Below are 23,456 nucleotides of genomic sequence, written 5' to 3' on the forward strand. Positions count from 1 at the left end.
GGTGGCGCTCTTCTGGTGTACAATATCTAGCATATTTTTGAGAGGTGACATTACTGTTGATGGCACTGTTATAGGCAGACAAACCTGGTTAACTCAGTGTTAACTGCCTACCGAGTTTGACCATTGGTGTGAGATAGGGCCACACTGACAAAAATACCAACCGTGAATCTGGAAGACTCCTAGTTCATACTCCTGCCTTTCTAATTTATACTTCAGAAAATGATGTTAACTGTAGAGTAGAATAAGAGAATGACTCTATTCCTACTTTTCAATTATTCTATTTCCTTAGTCTTAAGCATTACAAAAATAAGACAAAACATAACTGTTGACTATAAACTAGATAGCCAAATAAAATGTATAAATGAAACACCTACATAATAGCTTCTGCATGCTCAACAGCTCAGTCATCCTTCCACAGCATAAATGTCAACTGATGTTCATATTATCCCTTAGAGAAGGAGTCCACCTGTCCCACAGTTTTTCCAAGCAGTAGTCAGATTAGAAGGATATTCACTTTCTGGTGGTATTTTCAATGTAAAAAATATTACACCTTAAAGGCTGTGGGTACAGTTACAATCTATTTCCTTTAAGTCTTTGATCTTCAGTGTGGTTCCACATATGCAGATAAAGAATCAGCTTTATTCATTTGATTGAATATAGGTAGAGAAGATACAGCTAAACAAGCTGTTTTCTCTCTATAATATAAAGAAATAGCACAAAAAATCAGCTCTAAGTTTTTTCATTTCCATTCAAGAATTTATAGAATTATTTTAAATTCATCTGATAAATTTCACATTGTTTCTATTATACTACCTACTCCTCGGTGACCGTTCAGAAAATTACTGAATAAATCCCAGTGCCTGAAATTATCACTATTAAATAGTCTACCCTATTTCATTTTTGTAACTGACCTTTTGTATATTTACTCCCAATACAGTAATCTTCTTTTCTGTTTGGTTTGTCTCCTATGGACCTTTCTATGAACAAAGTCAGCAACAATGAAAACACCCGGTTTTGAAACACTACCTTCTATGCTTGCCAAAATTTACTCTACAATTTAAGAAAGCCCTCTGCTACTTACAGTCTGGTATTTTCTTTGGCCAAGGAATCTTTTGAAATTCTGACTAGAGCTGCGAAAACCCAGCTGATGAACAAGCATAGTAGCGTAGTGTGTTGAGGATTTAACTTAAAAAGTTTGCCATGTTTTCTAGGCTCACTAGCCTCATCAAGCTAAATTTAAGTCAGCAGTGCTTTTTAAATATATGCCATGAAGTAAAAGGTCTGCAAAAAAGAATACAAAAATGCTTAATCAATCAGAATTATTTCAACAAAAGCTGAAGGAGCTCCATGTCAGTCATCATTGATGCTAGTGACAGCCTATGTCAAGGGCAGAAATTTTGTAAAAACAGTAAGACCACACTAGCAGACAAAGAGGCACTCACCCACCTTCTAACTGAGGTACATGAACATTCAGCTTGAACACCCTTCCTTCAGTGTTAATTACATTCTGCTATATTCATTTCAGCTCAAATTTAGCTGATGAGAGGACATTACATATATTTGGGAGAGAAATAAAAATAAAAATAGTGCTTTAAATACTTAAATTCTGCTTGCACAATCATTTATACTTCTGCAAAAAACATATAAAGTAGTTGCAAAGTGCTACTATTCTAACATGTTTTTAATTCCCACCCACTTTGCAGAGGTGTAAATGATGACACAATGTGCATGGGAGTAGTGAATCAGGTCCCATATTGTCTGAAGATATATTAGCACAGGCTCCTATAAAAGGAGAAGCGAGGACACTAACACCACTGAGGAAAAGAACAATAATGTTTTTCATTGATAATGCTATACATGTTCTTAGTAATGAGTCTCTCTCTCAACTCACTCTAAGTAAAGCAATTGGCATGTTCTTTAGATAGAGCAACAGTACAAATACAGCTGTGTATATCTGACACACAAGCGTTTGATTTTGGACTTGCTGAATGTTCAGATAGTTGATGAGATCACTTCAGTGCTGCTGCACATAAAAAAACAAGGTATCTGCAGCATGCCTAATTCTTATATTAATCACTCTCCTGAACAGACTGAGAACCTGCACCAGGGTCACTACTGCGCATCTTTTCTTGCCCTAAGACATCATTGCAAAAAATTGCTATTCACTACAGGGGAGCTGGGAGGAGAATGTCTGGGAATTGATGGGCATCAATTGTACCCACAGCTGTGAGTTCTTCAGTTCTGGCTGGCACTAACATAGTTTCAGGTCTTTTCACAGTTCTTTCAGTGTAAAAGAAATGGCAACTATTCCTTCATGTTATTTCAGCAGTCTCATTGGCTTTAATTTTTCTCCCCATATTCAGAGAGCTATTGAAATAGTCAGCCACAGGAACACTGAGTATAAAGTAAGAAAGACAGTAGACACCTACCACCAGGCACTCTTTTCGAAAAATACCAACTTCCTGTGTCAAGCTCTAACATAGAAGGTACTATATATGATATTTTGGTAGATGAGTAACAAACATGAACTCCTTTGTACAACAGTTCAATTTTATAGCTTTCTTCCAGCTGCAATTCACACGTAATCTATCTATCATATTGTAACTATCATGTGCAATTCTCGTCTGTCATAGCGCCCCAGTCATATTCCTTTGTCCCTTCAGTATCAGCGAAAGTGAGTTTGGTTTTCATTGCAAAGTGTCAGTATGTTCCACAACAAAACTTAAAAGAAATAACCAGAGTGCAGTATTATAAAATTTTCTGTATTTATCCTCTGCTACTGCTTGTCCCTTTCAGTAATGTCCAGTTCCATTTCTTATCCCTCTTATAAACAAAGTTGGTAATAATTATACTGTGGTGGTCACCATCACAAAGTTGACATTTACACACAGTTACTAGGTAGTAGCATCTGAGCAACCACAGTATTATTTCTACACAGAATAGGAAATAACTGTGGTGACCCTGATACCATTGTGTGGTAAATGTGGTTGCATGTTGACTTGATGTTCTTCACTGTACTAGCATCAAAATTGTTTAAGAAAACAAATACAGTTATAGACTAATAGAATATTTGGTAAAAGAACTCCTCCTCTTCAGAACTCACTGTTTGGCTTATTTTGTCAGTGGAAGAATAACATGGAAAATATTAATCACTGTAGACACTTGCTTGATGGAAAATATATACAGACAAACAAAACTAGACAACTGTGTTCATAAAATTCAAATAAAGGTACTGGAATATACTAGACAACTGTAACAGTCTTCGCTTCTGTAACTTTCCTCTTTAAATATATGCCATTCTCATATGACCATCAACTTCCAGGTAATCATCAAAATCAAAGATGTTCTTCTGTTCTCTCCTCAAATTCACTTCAAATGATGAAAAATGGCTGTTTGTTTTTCTTTTGTTCACAGAAGTCTTTGAATCACCTGTTGGTCTCAGGCAGATCATACATAATATTCCACAAATCGTCCGGGAAATTGCGAAGAGGAATGCTTAAGATATTTCAGGAAGCCTTCTCAGATTTGCTTGTTTCTCTCTGAATAGTCTTGTAGATCACTGAAGGGAAAACTATGTGGTCTTTGATAAGTAGACTACTCCCCTATTTCAGCGTTATATAAGATATAAGTAGTTCAGTTTTCAATTTCACTAGCTACTCCTACACGCAGTAAGAAAGTCCTAAGAAACTAATGAAAGGGACACCTAATATGAAACGCATGAGGAAATACATAGTTAGAACACCAGATAAGAATGAGCAGGAATCACAGCCAACAGAAGTATGATTACATACATCCTATTCATACCCATCCTTACAAAACAAAATGTCTTACAGATAAGTAACAGGAACTATATCGTATACTTTGCAAATTGTTTTACTAGGGAGATACCCAATATTAACACTGCAGTATCTCCATTACTCCAGGAACATCAGAAATGAGCTCAAAAACCCAAACATGATCCAGGATGTCTCTTATTTCCGTCTCCAACTCTTTAGGTTATTATCAAAACGAGGCCCAAAGAATGGATATTACACTATGCCCTTTCAAACTTTCAATTCACGCTAGATGATAAAGAAAGTTTAAGGTGCAAAAACCTGGGAAGAAGGGATAGAGTCTGGAAATGCTGAGACTGCGTTATAAAGACAAAGGAGTGTCATTTAGTGATGAATACTGCCACTATGGGGAAGGAGGAGAAAGCCTGCAGAGGCTATGCTGGGACTGTTGGACAAGTGTGCTCACTCCACCTGGGACCTGGTCAGATCACACCATGGCTTCTTTGCAGCGAGCGTGCCAGGCCTTCCCTCCCACCTTCCAGGGTGTGGGAGGCAGGTGGTGAGGGTCTGGCACTGGTCCTGACCCAGTGCCAGGACAGGCCAGAAGGTATGCCCAGACACAGGAACTGGGTAGCCTTGCTGGGGCCAATACTGAGAAACAGCCAACACCAGTGGGTATCTTAGGTAGACCAAGACAAAGGGGTAGGTATTTTGGTACTTCAAAGACCGAGTCTGTCCATGCCTGAGCTTCTGGGAATGTCGCACTCCACATCATGTGACAGTAGAGCATAAACAGAAAATACCACACTGGTATTTTGGCCTATCCTTGGACCTCTGCCTAATGTTTTCTTCCCCTTCTTGTTCCCCCTCACTTTTGATAACAATCGTTTGTATGACAGCCTCTGAATTTATAACCAAGCCTCTGGCTTTGATCTGGACCGCAAGGTAACCTAATAAATATTGTCTAATAAATTTTGAGAGTATCCAAACCACAACTAGCCTAGGCAGTAAGATCCCTGAATGTACAATTGGGAAACTTAGGTCTTCAAAGAAGGAAGAAGAGCATAAGTTGGTCAACTCAACTAGATCAAGTAAATATCAAAGAAGATGCCACAAGGTCAAGATGGGTTTGTTAAAAACAAGGCTGAAGTGATGTTCTACAGCTGGAGATAGTCAAAGTTAGTTAAAGTTAGTCAAAGACTTTTTAAAACTCCAATTCAGTACCATCAGCTGATGCAAGTGTAAACCAGCCAGCAGCAGTGGCCCCATGACAGGAACTCAAAAAGAAACTGGTGCAGTAGTAGCTTACGTATAAAATAGGTGAGAATTTAGTCCTCTGTTTTTCACACAAAGACTCCTGCATCCCTCATGTAATTGGAATAACCACCAACCACATGGACAAAGCCAGCACAAGTAGCAGGGACAGAGGGGAACAGACGCTCAGTACAGGCACCGGGCTGTGCTTTCCTTGGCATCAGCATCTGAATGAATCTCTTATTGTGCCAAAGTCAGTATGGCTAGAAATGCCCTCTCGTTTCAGTCTTAAGTAGACAAGCTTACTTCCATTACCAAAAGGGCTGGTTAGAGATGTAGCCATCTATCTTCTTAAGCTCACGAGGCTTCCTTTTATTCAGACCAGAAAAAAAAGACAAATGGGAGTGACAGCACCTTAAGCCACCACGGATGCTGATTTCTTCATCAATATTCACCTACTGTTTCACCAGGAAGAACATGAGCAATGTATTCTTGCCAAAATGATTCAGGACTTTAGGATCACAAATCTATTTCTTACCCGACCAGAAAAAGTCAGTTATTTCCAAGACACATGGACCTTCTTCCAGGACTCATGGGCTTCTAATTTAACTTGAGGTAGGATATGAGAGTAACAAGGCAAGCTCAGGAAAAATGGTGGACATCGGTGCCAGGCTTGCAGGGAAGGTGACACTGGTTGGGGTTGGATATCAGGTTTCCCCACTCTGTTTTAGATCCCTTTGTAATAACTTTAACAGTGCATCTATAACCTGTTAAGAATAGCCTGGACACATCCCAATAAACAACCTGCAAATAACACTGACATACAACAGAAATGCATTATGGTCTCAATGCGTTAGAGACCAGTGGAACAGAGGAGGAGAAAACTGGAGATGCTAGAGGAAGTTTTCATCTGAGGTCTTGTCTAAGCTGAACTTCTAAATTTATTATTTAATTTCTAAACCAAAACAAACATCCCTTCAACGCAGCTATCTCAGAGCTGTCCTGAGAATACATATATACCATACTGTACCATCATTTACAATCCTATTTACTAAAGACACAGAGACACACACACAGAGACTGTATAATCTAGGGGATAAGCACAAAAGAGTGATTTAAGCTTTTTTCCCAGCAACTAAAAATGCATTTTTTTATGATCAAATTCCTAGTACCAACAGGCTAAGTTACTTGAACATGTCATGAGAGGCAGAAAAGAGAATCAGGCTGGGTCCTTTCCTTTGTAACCAACTTTGGACATCTGCCTTGCACAAAATTCACTCTATCCCTCTCCAGAGGTCATAAAGCATGTGCTTTGCAAAGACACGACAGGGAGGTGTTTTCTTATTTTTTTAGTACAGTGCCCTTTTGCAGCTGTTCCTCATAATGGAGTACAGGCTGTCAGTAGCAATGTTGGGGCTAATTCTATTATTTCACTAGTGTTAGTGGAATTGATCCTAGATTTATAGCGATGCACCTAAAAATAAAACCTAACCCTTCAAACATCATTAATTAATGTTATAATGTCAAAACATTACCAAAGATACTTAGCTAAAGCATTTCTACTTGTATAATAAGCCTCTTAAAGTTGCTTTTTATGTCTTAAAGTAAAAGGAAATGAGTCTGCAGTTATGCCAGCATGGGGAAAAAAATACAAAACAGATTTAGGACCACAGTGATGCTCCCCACAAGTAAACTCTGACCTTTCAACAGAGATGGCAATTTAAGGCATTATGTAAGAGTAAAAGCTGAATCTTTGCCAGGTTATTAGTACAGGCCTGCACCCACAGCAGCTTTGCTGTAAGTACTTTCCCAAATGTCTAGATGTACACAGCTTTAATACACACAACTCAAGCTTCTGTAAATCTCTTACAAACATGGAGCAGCATGTACAGTATTCCATATCAGGGATTGAAAGGCTGCATATGGTGCTCAGTTATAACAGCTGAGCTTTAAAGAAGTGCAGCTTTGCATCTTGCTGAACCTGATACCAAATGAGACCAGCAAAGACAAAAAGAAGAAAAAAAAAAAGGAAGAAAGGGAGAAAGAGAAAATGCCGATATTAAATGAAATGTCTAGAATGGAAGTTCTGTTGCTACAGTCTAGGACAGACAATTTGCCAAAGCAGCATTCATTGCTTGCAGTTCTCAAGCTCAACATTTGCAACTGCTTCTTGAGTGAAAATATCTTGAGCCAGGGGAGGGGAAAAATAAAACACTTCCCCTACCTCTTGCCGTGCCACTGCTTGGCAAAGGCATGCTTTATCAGCAGCAGCAATAGTGTAATACCTGCTAAAAGAAACCTTGAGGCACTAAGTTAGTTAAAGTCCTCCATTTGGCACTGACTAGTGACAGAAATTATGTTTTTCTGTTGTTTACTTTATTATCCACTTTGAGAGATTAAACTGATCCTTGAGGTAGAAAGAAAGGATAAAAGGAAACAGGAAGCCTGACTAGAAAGCAGATTTCCCTCGAAACACCTAGAAACTTTTACTTTCTCTTTCCTCAGATGCTAATGACTTTCTACAGCTTCTCAGCCAGCTTCCCACTCCTCCCTTCCCAGCCCCCTGTTGCTGCATGCCATCCCACAGCTCCAGTATAAAGTTTGGCTTTTGCAGCATGAAGCAGCTGGGCCAAGCTACCAGGGAATGATAATGACCTCAGAAATCTGCTGTTAGCTCGACAACAATAGGGTGCTCAGTCTAGTGGAAAATTGTGTTCATCAGCTAACTCTGCTCAGTTACTAATTGACATTGCCAAATATTTTAAGAACAATTGGAATGCACAAGCAAAAAAATGAAGATCTTAATCCTCAGACTTAAATTTTTTTGCCTGTTTTGTTCACATTGAACAGTTGATGACTATCTCTGAAAAGAAAGAGAGAAAGAAAGAGAAGGAAAAAGAGAAGGAAAAAGAGAAGGAAAAAGAGAAGGAAAAAGAGAAGGAAAAAGAGAAGGAAAAAGAGAAGGAAAAAGAGAAGGAAAAAGAGAAGGAAAAAGAGAAGGAAAGAAAGAGAGAGAAGTATCATATCACTGTCTTTCCTAGGTCTGTGCTGTGATGCCCAGTACAAAAGCTTTTTGTGTGTTCTGTCAAAGGACATAAATATGGGCTGAAACTCTATGCTTAATAACGAAAGCTCTTCTACTAAAAAAAGGAAACATTTGTAACACTCCCCCCCCCAAAAGAGATGACTGAAAGATTCCAGAACAGCTGATCAAAGTGTTTGAAAGTCAACATTAAATGCCACATACAAGAATAAGAGGTTATATTTAACAGTATTTTATTTTCTTTTTTTAATCCCTATGCTTTCTATTGATCATGTAACTTGGCCTACTTTATTTAATGAACTGGAGGGTCAGTGCATTCAATTACCCCTTTCATACTATCAAGACTTCAATTATCCCCACACCAAAATTATACGAAAATGCAGAAGGTACTACCCTGCTGGATATAATGAACAGTATCATTTCTTACTACATTAAGTTTTAATTATTCCATGCATTAATTCCTCAGCAAAATCTGTATAAATACAACTGTTGTTTAAAATAAGAGGTCTAGAAATAAGACTGGACATCTAGTTCTGCTTTGATGTGTCGCTGCTGTGATGATAACGCAAAATGAACTTCTGAAAGATGTTCATTTCTAGACAAGAACCATCCAGATAGCATCTCCACATACACACTTTCTGCATCTGGAAGAGTATGTGCACGCACACATTTTCTACGGCAGTTTCCCTCTGTATTGTATGTGGAGACAGAAATGACATTTATTTGACTCTCTCCTAATTTCTCACAAAAGTAAACAAAAAAACAAGATAAAACAATGAAAAACACAGGGAAATGATTTGTGTGACTAGTTTCGTTCATTTCTGTTAGAAAATATGACCTCTCAATTTGTCAAAGGTCCTAGTTTTAGCAGTTGATCTTAAGCTTAGTTCTCAGCAGTTTGGAGAGCTAAAGAACAAACACATTTTCTGGTTCACTGGAGTCATTTTCACATGTTCACTGATTCAAACATTCTTTTACTCACATAACAAACAGCTGCATACCACATTAGCCCAGCCAGTGACAGTCACACATCTCTGCAATAACTGTTTGATTGCAAACTTGACCCTTTCTTCTTCTCAGCCTGAGCTAGACATTTTTAAACAGGCACTCCATTCCCAATCCTCCTTTGCAAAGAATTACATCAGATAACAAAGACTTCTCTGCCACTCATTGTAAGCCTTCTTCTGGAGATCTGTTCTAAGAGGCACTGTGTAAAAAGGTTTTTATGATGAATTCAGAACTACTATCATGTTAAGAGCACCAATTTATAAAGAAGAATTCATTGGTTTAGATCTGAAAAAATAGTTTCTCAGGCCCTACTGACCCAGTTTTCAACAAAAAAAGAATCAAGTGATGCAAATTAAGTTTTGAGACATTGTTATGCAGTCTGAGAAATTTGTAAAACTGTGTTTTGCGGTAATTTCTTAATAGAAGACTCAATGACTACTTAATTCTCCTTTACTCAAAAAAATCTGATTTCTTTATATTCTACAGGTTTATCTTTCACAGGTGGTGATAAAATACACACTTCATAAAGATGAAAAGTTTCAATAGCAACACTGTAATAAAATTTAATTTTAAAGTACTAAAGAATATTTAGATTTTGTTCAGGAAAAATGCAATACTATCTTCTTTTCATCTGATTAAGAAGTTATAAAAATGTACACCCTTTGTATGATAGGATGTATGATACTCAGAGCCTGCCTAAATTTCATAGTAAAGGAGACTAAAGGAGGCTAAAGAGACAATCAGATATTAATATAAAAGGTACAATGTTCTTCAGTAAAAATGAACATTTTTCTAGCAACTGCTACTGCACACATTTTTCTTTCATTTTTATATGCTTCAGTATAAATGCATCAAGTGTGAAAATACATGGTTTGAATAATAATGGTTAAAATAATGGTTTAAGTTATAATAATTTTAAATTAGTGGCCAGAGAGAGCACAACACTGCAGTGTTCTCTTTTGTCTCTGAAGACAGAAAAAACTTCCCACAACAATACATCAAATGAACCAGAACACTTGGAATTTAAGTTTTGGGGGCACTGAAAAAACAGTAACTTTCAGATGCCTTGTTTTGAATCTTCTTCAATCTCTACCAGTTCAACATCACTCAGAAAACTCTGGGGCTCTTTTCTTCAACTTTTCTAAACAACCCAGGAAGGATTCTGATCGAATTTAACCAATGTAAGGATCCTTTATTTCAAATCCTTTATGGCACAGCAAAACAAAGGTGATGTTTTCTACATTAGAAGACCAGCAGGATTCCCTCCCCCCCCCACCTCCCCAAAATGTTTAGGATTTTTTAAAGTGAAAGTTAGAAAAATAATCTTCTTTATCCTGGCATATTTTCAATCCTCTTAAAACAATCTGAACAACTATATATAGTATGAAATTAGCTCTCGCCTGTTACCCTTGTTCCTTGTTTTCTAATGTGTCTCACCAGTAATAAATTGTAAACGAGGCTATGACTCTAAGAGTAGACAGTGTGTTTCATGGGTATTTAAACAACAGCTTTAAGTACTATAGGAATCTGTGGAATGTGGAGTGCAGATTTATGTGTCTTAACAATTTCTTTACTGGTTTGTAATAAGCCAGCAAACTAACACTTTATTTTTATATTAATTTGGCCTCAGAAGTAGAGTATATTGGAGCATGACAAGAACAACAAAAATAAACTGGCACATACTTAATAACTGTAACAGTGAATTGCCTCCAATACTGAAATATTTATCGAAACTGGGCAAAAAAAACCTAAAAAGAATTACCCTCAACAGCCTGCTACCAGCTCTTTAACAGTGGGCAACGTAATGCCTTAAGGTACCTCAAACTGTCTTTCATTTTCTAGACTTAATGGCTGATTGCAGAAATCAATGTTGCCATTAGTAACAGAGTATTTGTTATGGCATGATTTCCTCTGTTGTTAGGCTTGCAGAATGATTACAGTATTAGTGAGGTGCTTTCTTTATAAAGGGCTGAAGATATAACTTTCAATTTACTATCCATTAGTAAGTGACTTTGGAAATATAGATGAAGCCAGAAATCTTACCTGTTATTACTTGGAGATTTTATTTCAGCAGTCATAGGCTAGTAACTTTAAAAATTGTACCAGGAAGCTCAATATTTTATAGACATCTCCAATGAAATACTATCTGCTTTGCTATTTTATACACAGCAAGTTAACATGACATACAATGCAATTAAAACGTTTCAGTCCAATTTCTATTTTTCTTATACTTTCAAATAGATGCAGATTAAACAGAAGGCTTCATACATGTTAAAACGTGCACATAAGTTAAAAGATTGTCAGAAAGTTAGTAATTTTCGAAATTCTAATCAGACCAGTGGCCAGGTACAAGTACATATCTCAGCTAAGTAATTGATTTGGTTGTGGGAATAAGGGCAATGAGAAAGGTTAGCCAACACACTGTTTATTAATCTACTCCTTTCAAATACAGCTCATAGAAGCAATCTTGCACCACCCTTCTGCATGGAGGAAGTGGAAAGATCTGCAAGAGAGACACCATGAATAGAAGAGGAAGGAATAAAAAATCCTTCAAAAACTAGAGGGAAAGGCCTTTAAAATGACATTCCCATTGGTGAATGCACAGACCCTGTACACTGCTGCCTGTGGCTGGGCTGAAGTGACAGCTAAAAGGCTAGAAAAACTGCCTTTGGAGGGGAAAAAAAAGGGTGAAATGAGAATTAACCTCGAAGGCATTGAGGGAACCCAAACACAGATGTTCTGGCATATAACACCATGTCTCTGTGGACTGTTAGAAAACGACCTAACAAGACAATACATAAACTACTCTGCTGCTGTGATTTCAAATATAGCTACTAATTTTTCAGTGTACCGAGGGAAGGAGAAGTTAGCATACCTGAAGAGGAGGGTGAGGAAGGATGTGGACTGTCCTCCTGGGCACTCCCCGTCTGCGAAAGACCCCCACCTACTCCGCTTTCTTCAGTAATGTTAGAGGACCCTGGTGTTGTCGACCTGCTGACAGACTGAGACTCTTGATCGCTTCCAGACCCACGTCGCTCATCAAGACTACCTTGAATTATTTCGTCTTCTCCTTTCCTGTCTCTTTTGTGGACCCTGGAGTGAACGACCACTTGGTGGTATGTTCTAAAAACCCTTCCGCAGTCAGGGCATTCAGTTGGCTTTTCTTTTACGTTTCCATGACTTTGTAAGTTGTAATCGAGTCCCTGGTTCATACCATGTGACAAAAAATCTCTACTGCCTTCTAAAGGGTCTAGTTTGTTTGGCAAGTCTCTCTGATTGCCCATTTTAGTGCTGCGAACCAAATCAGCAGGCATTTTCTGCTTAGAGCCATCTGCTCCTACTAACACATACTCCCGCTTCTCCTTATCAAACATAACTCCCGCATTTGCCAAAGTGTCTTCATGGCTGCGCTGTATCTGCTGCTCTTTAGACAAAAAGCCATGTTCCATGGCCATTCCCCTTGCCATAAGCTGCCAGGCCTGATAGCTGTTTACTGGATCCATCTCTGCTGCTTTGGCAGCAGCTTGTAACCTTTCTATACAGCTGGATTTCAGAGGAGGCACCAGATTGAGACAGCCCAATAAAGAATGTTTATCCCCTTCAGCAATACTGTGGCCTATGCTAGAAATGGGTGAAAGGAGTTTCCCCAAGACTTCTTTTTCTTTCATGGGCATATCTCCTTTGTTATAGATTTGATTTTGTTCACTTAAACTTGCTTTGTCTGGAGGAAGAAACCCACTCTGCAAACATGATAGATATCTTGAATATAAGTTTGCATGAGCCTCCTGGGACATACTGCCAATGGAGACAGGTACTTCGGGATCATTAGGAGATTTGTTCTTCACAGATAACTTATTCAGGTGAACTTTCATGTGATTTTTAAGAAACCAAGGCTCTTTGAATCGCCTCCCACAGATCTGACAGCAGTGTTCAAAGGAATCCTTGTGCTTTCTCATGTGGCCTTTTAGGAACCAGGCTTGGCTGAATACCTGGCCACACACCTCGCAACGAAACTCATTGGTGGATTGCTCCCCGTTCCCATTGGAGCCCTGGCCCTGTGCTGACTCTGCAGTTATGTGAGCCTTCTCCACGTGGCTGATCAGCTCCTCCTCCTGCGAGGCAGCAAAGTCGCACAGGGTGCACTTGTAAGGCTTGTGCAGGATCCTTATGTGCCTGTCCAGCTCTTCACGCTTTTTAAATTTGCCTTTGCAAAATGTGCACCTGAACCCAGCCGTCTGAGCAACTACTTCTTCCTGGACACTGACTGGTTTTGGAGAGGGAACAGGATTTGAAATATCAGGTGTGCTGTGATTAGCTGGCACAGACAAGTTACAGTTTGCAAGAGGCATGGGCTGGGTATGCTGCTGTGCCTTCACATCAGGCCGTGGCTGCAAGAGGCTGCTTTTCATCTGTTTGTCCCGAAGAATTGCTCTCTCCTCCAGCTCATGTAAAAGTCTGTTTTCTTCTCGGACTCTTCCACGGCCTTTGCCAAGGTTTCCAAGCTTATGAGTGCGCAGGTGAATCTTTAGGTTGCCTTTCTGAGCTGCTCTGTGGTCACAGTATGGACACTTAAATGGTTTCTCTCCGGTATGAGTGCGCATGTGTAGTGACAGGATGCTGTTAAATCGAAAGCGTTTCCCACAGAGGGGACACGGGTACTTTCTGTTCTTCCTGGCATCATCCTCTATATCACTCATCTGAGACATAATCCCAAGGTTTTGTCCATTTAAGAACTGCTGCAGATCCACGCGTCCATTCAAACTGGTGTCAACCTCTCTGTTGAGCTGGTTTGCTAACAATGCCATCTGACTGCTGATGGGCTGGTTCGCTATGGACATGTGGCTTTTGTCTTCTAGCGGCACTGATGCCTTCTCCTCTGGATTCTGCCTGTTCTGGAGCTCCGGAAAGGCATGGCTGAGCTGGGAAGTGATCTGATGCAGCTTCTGGCTCATTGAATACTGTCCATTGAGTATGGTGCTATTGAGATGGGCGTCAGCTTCTGGCACAGCTGAAGAAACACCAAGGCACAAACTAGCTTCCTCCATCTCTGAAAATGAGAAGATATTTTAGATTCAGACTGTGAAAGAGTTACAAGCATTGAATCACTGACATACAATTTGCATTTTATGTTTTACCTACTCATAATAATGCAAAGGAATTAGTGTAAAACAATAAAAAGTGTATTAAATGCCAACTGTGCTATACAATTGTGATCATACATGTGCTTTCATCGTTCTGTAGGTTTACCAATAACCATTAATTACTATTTAAAAATACATCACAATTTCAAAATCTAATTATTACAGAAGGGGCACAAGTTTTTACCATCTCCCTTGTCTGTCTTGCGAAATTGTACCTGTTTACATTTCTAAATTTATAGAAAAAGAAATGTTATGCATCTCTCCCATTTCCATTAGAAAAGCCAGCAAAAAAACAAAAATAGAAATCCATTTATAACTTTCAGTTCCATTAACCATATTCAATATATTACACATTCTACAATGAGAAAGATAGTTTTATGATTTGACAAAAAAATGATGGTATGATATTTACTGGTGTACAATAAAACAAGATAATGTTTTGGGAAAAAATAAAGTAAAGGACAAGCTTTAGAACAATAAAAGGGATTTTGCTTTAGTCAACAAAAAGTGCAGTAATATCTCATTAAGCTGATTAGTATGCTGCTTAGAAACAGTACTAGGTGCTGTAACACATGATTATAATCATAAAAATCCTTCAGTGTTTGCAAGTAAGCATTAACGAGGTATATTAAATTTTAAGGAGACTGCGACTAGCAGCTTTGTAAACCTCTGAGATTAAGATTTAACCCTTCTGTTACAGAACATTGTTATTTTGTCATTTTGAAACTGAGCCCATCAAAAGCACATAAATTATCTTCTGCCAAGTCTTTTAATTCATCTTTGAGAACCTTCAGAACTGAGATTTCAGTTCTTAGGAAAACTTGCCAGAATATAGAGGAATATATCTGTCCTTCGATAGGTAAGACATGTGATTTAAAGCACTGTGATTTGTTTTAAAGAGCTCACTTATAGAACTAGATAAAACCCATTAAAATCTGGGGAAGGTGTTGTGGAAAGCCTCAACAAGTTTAAGAATTTTAATAACTTTCCTAATACACAGTAATGACTACAAATTGTACCTACACTATGTATATTGCAGAAAATTAGAATTCAAAGCTGTTTGTTAAACACAAGTGCTCTGTGCTGGTCTGCATAATTGTCCACAATAATCTTCCATCCTTGTCACTTCTCTACTCTATACAGAAGTAATGTATCTATAAAATTCTATTTAAAATACAAAGTTTTACATTAATAACTCTCAAGCAATATGAAGCTATAAGGTTATATTAGAACATAATTAAGATTTGTGTTGTTCAGTGGAGTGATTTGACACTTTATTCACTATTAAAATTACTGAATTCTATAACTTATTAAATAATTAATCTGGTCAGCTTTCTATTTGGTTTGGACAAAAGCATTACTCACTCTGCCTTCTACAAGGCTGCATACACACTCCAGGTGGACTCTATTCCTCACACTGCTTCACAGTGGCCACTTGCTAGACAATTTGAAGCCCGAATCTGGTACATACTTAAAATGCGTGCAATTGTGCTCATGGGAGTAGTCCAGTAGACTTCAAAGGACGACTCTTGAAAGCAAAGTTCCACATATGCTCAAGTATTTGTAGGATCAGGACCTAAAAGAAGCATGGGTGGTCTCCAAGAGGAGACCTAGTTGGTCCTCGACAGGATGATTGAGGTGGTGATAGAATGCAGATCTTGTAGGAAAAAAAGGGGAAGTGTATATTCATGTGTATTAAAGATGAATATGAGCCACAAAATTTTGCTCAGATGTAAAGCAGATCTTTTTCAAAGTTCAGCAGTGTTCAGACTCACGTTTCATTTTGGAGACCCATTACTTACATGCTGTCAGTGTTAATAAATATATTTAATTAATAAATAGTCATTAATAAATATATTAACGAGATATCAAAGTATATAAAAGGAAAAGACACCTATAATCTACAGGACTGCACATTAAGTTTAACTTGCAGCGTCTGTGAGTTTCATAGGTAGGGAAACACTTTCAAGCCAGGTATTCCTCCAAGGTTATATAGCAAACACACAAAATTTCTGGTTTCCATGCAAGGTTTCTGCGCAACAGACCACAATCATTCACAATGTGGGTACATGAAAATTTGTTTTTGAACATTTTTTGAAAGTTTGCTTAGCTTTTGAAACAAATCAAACTTCATGTTCAAAAGGATTAGCTAAACATCTGACAATTTTAACAGCTGAGCTTGCCGTTATCTGAAATTGAATGAGATTCTGAAGATCTCACTATCCACTTCCTCCAAAAAATCCCCCGAAACAGAATCTACTTTCTGTCTGAATTTCACATATCACAGGTGTTATTTCTCCTTACCATGGTTAAACAAGGCATGTTGGCAAATAACATGAAAAGTCAAGAAATACTTTGCATATACAGACACACAGATGTATTCACTAGGGCTTGGAAAAGAGTTTGTAGATTGGCATTATTCTCTAACAGCTTGATAAACACAGTCTAAATTTCATTTATTCAGTTAACCTCAATAGGAACTTGTGCCTTTACATGCACAGGAAGGTTTGAGTAGTTAATTTTAGCATTTTATGCTCTATCAAAGTTTGGAAATGCTGACAGATCCCAGTGGAATTTATTAATTCTGATGTTTAACCTTAAACATCAATTGAAACCTATGGTTATATGGTGCAGGGCAGAGGGAAAGGTGGCTTACGGTTAAGATTTTAAGTTATATGTGTGGCTTTTTTTCAAAAATAACTTTAAAAAAGTAACAGCTGCAGCTATAATTGGAACATGATAATTAACAAAAATTTTTTTTGCTATTTTCCATCTCCCACACACATATAGACACACATCATATAAGACAGAGATAGGAAGAGTTAAAAAAAAAAAAACATAATTTTCCCTTTAAAAAGTAACAATTTTGAATCAATTCTGGGGAGTCTGACCCATTAACATTATCTTTTGGCTTTGGAAATATTATACATTTTGATGAAATATGCAGAAAGGTCAGCAAAGCCTTTGTTTAGTGAGAAATAACAGTCTCTAAGCACCATGTATGCTGATCAGCTGTTGAACTTCTAGGATCTAGCTATTATAATCTCAAAATGCTACAGTTCTTCGCTTAAACTATATTCTTACCCTCACCTGCCCCAGCTTGTTGCAGTCCTGTCCCCTGCCTCTGGCTCTGAATTGTCTCTTTTTTTCCTCACTTCTACCTTGTTCCATTGCAAAGTATAATCCTAGCATTCAGTACTGCCCTGCAACATCTCTCCTTCTGCAATGCCAAGTTACTGCATTTAGGAACACAGGGACACTGCTACTGTTTGGCTCTCATGTAAACAGTCTCGCAGTATTCTTCAGCCCATTCACAGCAAAACCTACCAAAATCTCATCTTGTATCCACATGCAAGACAGAAATAAAACTCCTCCTCATCCATCATTCCACTATGAATTAGATAACCCAATCTAATTCGCCTAATTTCTCTAAAAAAATTAGCAATTTCATTCTCTCCCTCCTTATCCATCATGCCTGTCTACATCTATGACCAGACAAGCATATACCACCAGGTGGGCTAAGGGGCTTTCACTCCCCTGTTAGCCTCTAGCTCCTGCTCTCTTGTTTCAGGCCTCACAGTTCAAGGTCCCCAGCTCTCCTGTCGTTCCTCTCCAGCTCCCCAACCTCCTGCCCCAGATCCAGCGAGAGAAGTCATGGTAGTTAGTGCATGGCCTCCCCCACAGGCTACCGCCTTCTCTTGCAGTATAACCACCCTCCATGACACCCATGAGGTGCAGGGGGGACTTCTATGTCACAGACATGATCACAGCTGTGCAGTCCTGCCTCCCCATGGACTTCCCTATAGGTGACACCATCCTCTTCACATTGGCCAGATATGGAATTTTACCGTACCCGTTCTGCACAGTTGGTGACCAAAATCCAAATGCTCAAATTGTTAAAAAAAACTAAACAGAACTCACTGAAATTAACCTGATAATTACCTTTTCACAGATAACCACTTAATAATTTCAAGTGATTGTTTTGACAAAAAAGGTTTTTTTCAAAACTTTCTTCATTAAGCCTTTCCTTCCTGCCTCCCCAACCCAAAATATCACATATTCAAAAATAAAAGAATCTGAAAATGTCAATTTACAAGTGATATTACAGTGCTTGGTGAGAGTGGTAGTGTGAGTGCTTCCTATCTTCATCCTCTGTAGCCCAGGATCTGCAAACAGACTATGATGCAATTCTCACCGAGTACTGCAGTGAACAGAAAGAGGGAAAGCTGGATTATGAACTTTGACAGAAGTTGGAGCTCAGCAATATAGCCTGGCTCAAATGGTCAGTTTGGAATCTAAGGGACCCAAACTTCTATGAAGCTCCCAGTCTACATCATAGTTTTCATGTTACAGCTCAATACTTTTGACCAAAATATTTTTGTTTTGAACTTTTACTTGAAAAGTGAGAATTTTCCATATGGAAGAATAACGTCTGTTCAGTTCATACATAACACATTTGTACGGAATGTGATAGAGTGCTATTTCTGCATAAAATTTTAAAATTACTAGAACACTTGTAATTTCTCCATTCTTCTACATGATAAGAAAGGAGCAGACACTTACAGGATCACACAGTCATTTTCTGAATGATAAAATTCCTAGGTTTCAATTCTACATTATTTTCACGATTCTAAACGCTCTTACAGAGAAAATACAAAGTTTTGCCATCATTTGCACTGGGGATAGAAGCATAATGTTCTCTAAAGTTAGTATTTGTTTACAAACTCAACTGTGAAACAAGTGCAAGATCGTTAAAAAATTCAAAATATGTTTGTTTAAACTTATAGTAAAATTTTTGACCTTTAATTATCTCACGTATTTTGTAAAGACTCTATCCTCCAAAATCTAGCACCCCACAGAGTATGCTTGTAAATCAAGGTGGTCTCAGGAGCTGTTCACAGGCTGGCCTTCCTAACCTAGAAGGATCCTCAGTTCTTGCACAAATGAACCTCTCCAGCTAGAGAGCCAAATTCTCACCCTGCTACATATGCATATACTACAAAATAGCTTATTTTATATTGGACAGGGCAGAGCAGAAATAACTCCAGTATAAGAAGCTGACAAAACCATTAGAAGACAGCCATTTACTATGCAGGATTTACAGTTTCCTACTTTCATGATGAGAGCGCTCTTACCTTATGAAATTTGCAATTGGATACATATATTATCAAAATACTGTCTCATCTCTCACATAGGGTACAATGACACATTCAAATGCCTTGGATGATACTAATAGTTACTTTGATTTCACTCACATTTTTGCCCTCAAGACCATTTGCCGTGATATCAATAACCAAAGTTCTGATTTTAGCCATTTCAACAGAACACACAGATTTTATTTAACTGTTTGAAATGGATTACTGGAATTTAAAACCAATTATGACACCAGAAATGCCTGCCATCACAACTACATTAATGTAATATGAGAAGCTTGGTTTCCTTCTGCTGGAATCAGAGAAAAAGGTAGATGGCTAATGGAATAGTTTAAATATAAATATATATATATACACATACATACACATATCTCTCTCTATATATAAATATACGCATATACAAACCTGCAATCTTTGTAAACAGACTGGACCAAATTCAGTTCTCAATTACATTTGTTCATTCCTACTGGACACACATACTAACACATTTCCCTCTTCACTACTGTAGAGAAAATAGTCATTTTAAAAACACTGTTGTGCCGTTATTATAGCTTAGATAAGGTTAGTTAAAAGATTTACAGTTCAGTAAGCAAAGTAATGCTGTACAAGCTCATGTGTTTAAATGACAAGGTCTTTCTGGCCCTGATCCTCTGAGCAGTTAGAATTACACATACTGTTTCTTATGCTTTCAGAATTTTGATCTGGTATTTACCTTTCCTGCTAGAAAAATTCAAATACATCTACAGTATCTTTTGGTCCGTTGACAAATTCTAAATACCCCAATACAGATTGCTTCAGTTCTTAGTAACTGATAAACAGCTATCATTGAGAAACTTCAGAATATATATTGAATTTTTATTAAATATTGTTCTTATTGTTGCAGCTGAAACTGTTTAACTAAGGCTGTTATAAGCATAATACACTCCTGTTAAGAAATACAGAACACCAGACTACTGAACCCTTTCAGGGTCATTAAACAGCTGTAAACATTATTACAAAAATAAACCAGAGATTTCATGCTTACATTTTAGCCCAGAGCTTGGTGTGCTGAGCAAGTACATTTTTTTCATCTCTTACAATCAACGCTGGTGACATTTGGGCATCCAAACAAATTACATCACAAATATTAGTGAGGTGGGTAGGATACTGAGTGGTTTATTTGCCAGATGATTAATATATAAACAGTAGGGCAGGAGAAATGACCTACTCTTCTTTGACTGATTTGTAGGCAATACTAAGAGACATAGATGTAAATAGTTAAATTCTAACAAAAACATGTGTGTATGGAAGGGAGGGGAGAGATCAGCTGTATTTAATGCCACCAGGACAGCATTATCCAATCTGATAAAATGAAATAAACATTAGGCCAGATTCTGTTCTCATTTGTGTCTATACAAATGAGTAACTGCACTGAGTTCAACTGAGTTTTTCCTTTTTCTTTTTTTGGTTGGTTAAGTAGGTGTCCCGCTCCTTCGGGTATAATATAATTATATTAGGGAAAACAAGGTTTTTAGAGGCTAACAGAATGACCTTAAAAAATATAACTTGGCCTATAGGTAACATGTTCTATCTATTTGTGTTTATTAAAATATTACTAAACCAAGTCAGTAATTAGTTATTACTATTAATCACTTCATCGAGTTTAGGTTTTGTATTATATTTAGTTTCTAAGGATTAAAAAAACAGGGCAAACCATCATTCAGACACCATACGTACAAAGTATGAAGGGATCATGTTCTAAACAGCTCACGTGGTGCAGATCAGTCACTGAGACCTGGGGCTGGACCCACGCTCGAACACGCATCTCCAGGCAGTGGTGATGCCATGAAGAAGGGAGTGGGGAAGGCATTTGACAGAACTATAGCTGCTTTGTAGTACTGATATTTAAACAAGCTGCTTATTGATTTCAAAACAAAGTACTCTTTAATAACAACAGAGCCAACTCATTCCACAACAGTTTTTACGTCTTAAAGAAGGGCTAGCATAGGGATTTCTAAGTTTCAGAAGTCATTAGTGGACAGAAAATTGTTTGCTGAGGCTGTATTGCTTTCACTCTGAACAGAGGAGACCGTTCGTTTCTAAAATACCTGTTACGTCTGTAGGTTACTTTCTAGCTAGCACAGCATTTTGGACTGATAACTGATCAGCAGAAGATAAATCACCAGAACAGTCTTTAGCTGGTAGCACCCATGGAGTGGAGGACTGTGAACTGTTTGTGATCACAATCTAGGAAGACGAGCAGAGAGGAGAGGAGAGGTCATTTATAAATCTCACTCACAGATTAGAATAGAAAGATTAGAAGAATGCAGACAAGCTGTTTGATTTATTGCTACTTTGCATGTGACTTAGCAAAATCTGTTTTCCTTCTTATTTATCCTATTTCACTTGCATATACTTAAGAAGTCAGATCCAAAGAAGAGAAAGATAAATAATTGGTACTGAAAGTTCAGTAGCTTTAAAAAAAAAAATCTTTAAAAAGTGCTGCTTTTTTTGAGGCACTGGTTACATCTGGGATCATTATTTTTTAGCTTATAAGCATCAATTCTCTTTCTTTTTTTTCCTAGTGTTCTCCTGAGGACAAAAGTAAAGATAAGAGTGACACCAAAATTCAAATGGGAGCCTTATTTGTGGAATGCTTCATTAAACTGAAGCTGCTGTTATTTTAGAAACAGCATTTTTAAAAGTAAATTTGTTATTTTCATGTAATTTGGAATGCATACAACTGATTAAACTCTCTTCAATTTGATCAATCTCCTGTAGCTCCTATCTGATCATTCACTTTAATTAATTTAACTGGCATCCACCTCAGATTGAAGAAACCTTAAAATTAAGCTTTTAACGATCCCACTTTAGGACCACACAGTACAAATAAAGAAATGTCTGGAAGTCATTGCAAAGCATATCTATTATTTTCTTTTTTGTCATTTTTATAGTATGAAACGGGTCCTAAATCTTCTTATATGAGGACACTGTACCAAACTGGAAGTCTACTATACTCTAACCCATAATATAACATTTAAATATAAAGTTGACCCTATTAATCCTGTATTCCCCATACAGGCAAGCTGCTAATGAAAGGCAGCGCATTTTCAGCTAGGTCAGGACAGGAGGATCAGGTCCTCTCTACTGATTATGAAAAGATGAAGAAAGAAGAGTTCAGACCACAGAACTCAAATCACAGTTTGAAACAATTTAAATGCAAAACTGTAACGCTGGGTTGATGATTTTATTTTCATTTCACAAAGGCTTAGTATTAGTTTTTGTGCAAAACTAAAAATAATGTAAAAGGTATATATGTCCCAAAGATCAAAGCATGACTGACAGTGAAACAGTCATATACAATAGCCCCGTGAGATTTTGTTCACGAGGGCACCTGTCAGAAGCATAAGCTTGGATACAAATCATCAAATAAGTACATAAAATCATTATTAAAATCCAGGCATGCAATCAGATAGTCAGTTGTCTGAAACTACTGGACTGTAGCCAGCACAGTGGCTCGACAGACTAATGCTTTGGTCTTTGCAGATCCTCAGGGCCTTAGTTCAGTTCCTCCTGCTACTGGTCAGGTCAACTGTCTGTACCTAGTGTTGACTTTCCTGGCATTTAATGCTAAGAGTGAAGAAAAAAATCCCGAGTCCATAAGTTCCCTTTGACCTGAGCCACAGAAACATCTGCTGGTTGAGTCATGAACTGCTTGTTGGCCAAGTTTAACAGTAACCGATCCTGTTGCGGATCAGCTCTCTCAGCAGTAGGTGTCACTGCAATAAATAGATGGATTTCAAGGGACAAAGATACACATTCCCAATGAAAATGCATAAACAGAATATCCCTGAATAAAAAGAGTTTCAGAAAGAAGTATATTGTCCAATTAGGCTTTTTTTTTAATTCAAAATTGGAAATTTGGTGTGAGGAGAAATGAAATTGCACAAGTGGGATTGCCAGCAACAACAACAACAAAGTAACTCTGCCCTTCAGTCCTATGTCACAGAGATCCTTTAATTCACATTAATCACCTCCCTGCAATCCCAGGTCTATTAAGTAAAGACTGTTAGAGTTAAACCTTAAAAAAAAAACACTCTCTAAC

General features: G+C 37.8%; 1 protein-coding gene across 19 annotated transcripts in view; it reads right to left on the reverse strand.

The window, feature by feature from the left end:
• Positions 1–23,456, reverse strand: part of ZNF536 (zinc finger protein 536) — a 358,374-nt gene that overhangs the window by 180,315 nt on the left and 154,603 nt on the right. For all 19 annotated transcript variants that reach the window (XM_068956015.1, XM_068956021.1, XM_068956011.1 and 16 more), the window contains one exon: positions 11,954–14,125. In XM_068956015.1, coding sequence (XP_068812116.1) covers positions 11,954–14,123 — 2,170 coding nt within the window. In that variant the 5' untranslated portion in view covers positions 14,124–14,125. The remainder of the gene's footprint in view (positions 1–11,953; positions 14,126–23,456) is intronic.

The sequence above is a fragment of the Struthio camelus genome, chromosome 10, assembly GCF_040807025.1.
Source record: "Struthio camelus isolate bStrCam1 chromosome 10, bStrCam1.hap1, whole genome shotgun sequence".
NCBI classification, from domain to species: domain Eukaryota; kingdom Metazoa; phylum Chordata; class Aves; order Struthioniformes; family Struthionidae; genus Struthio; species Struthio camelus.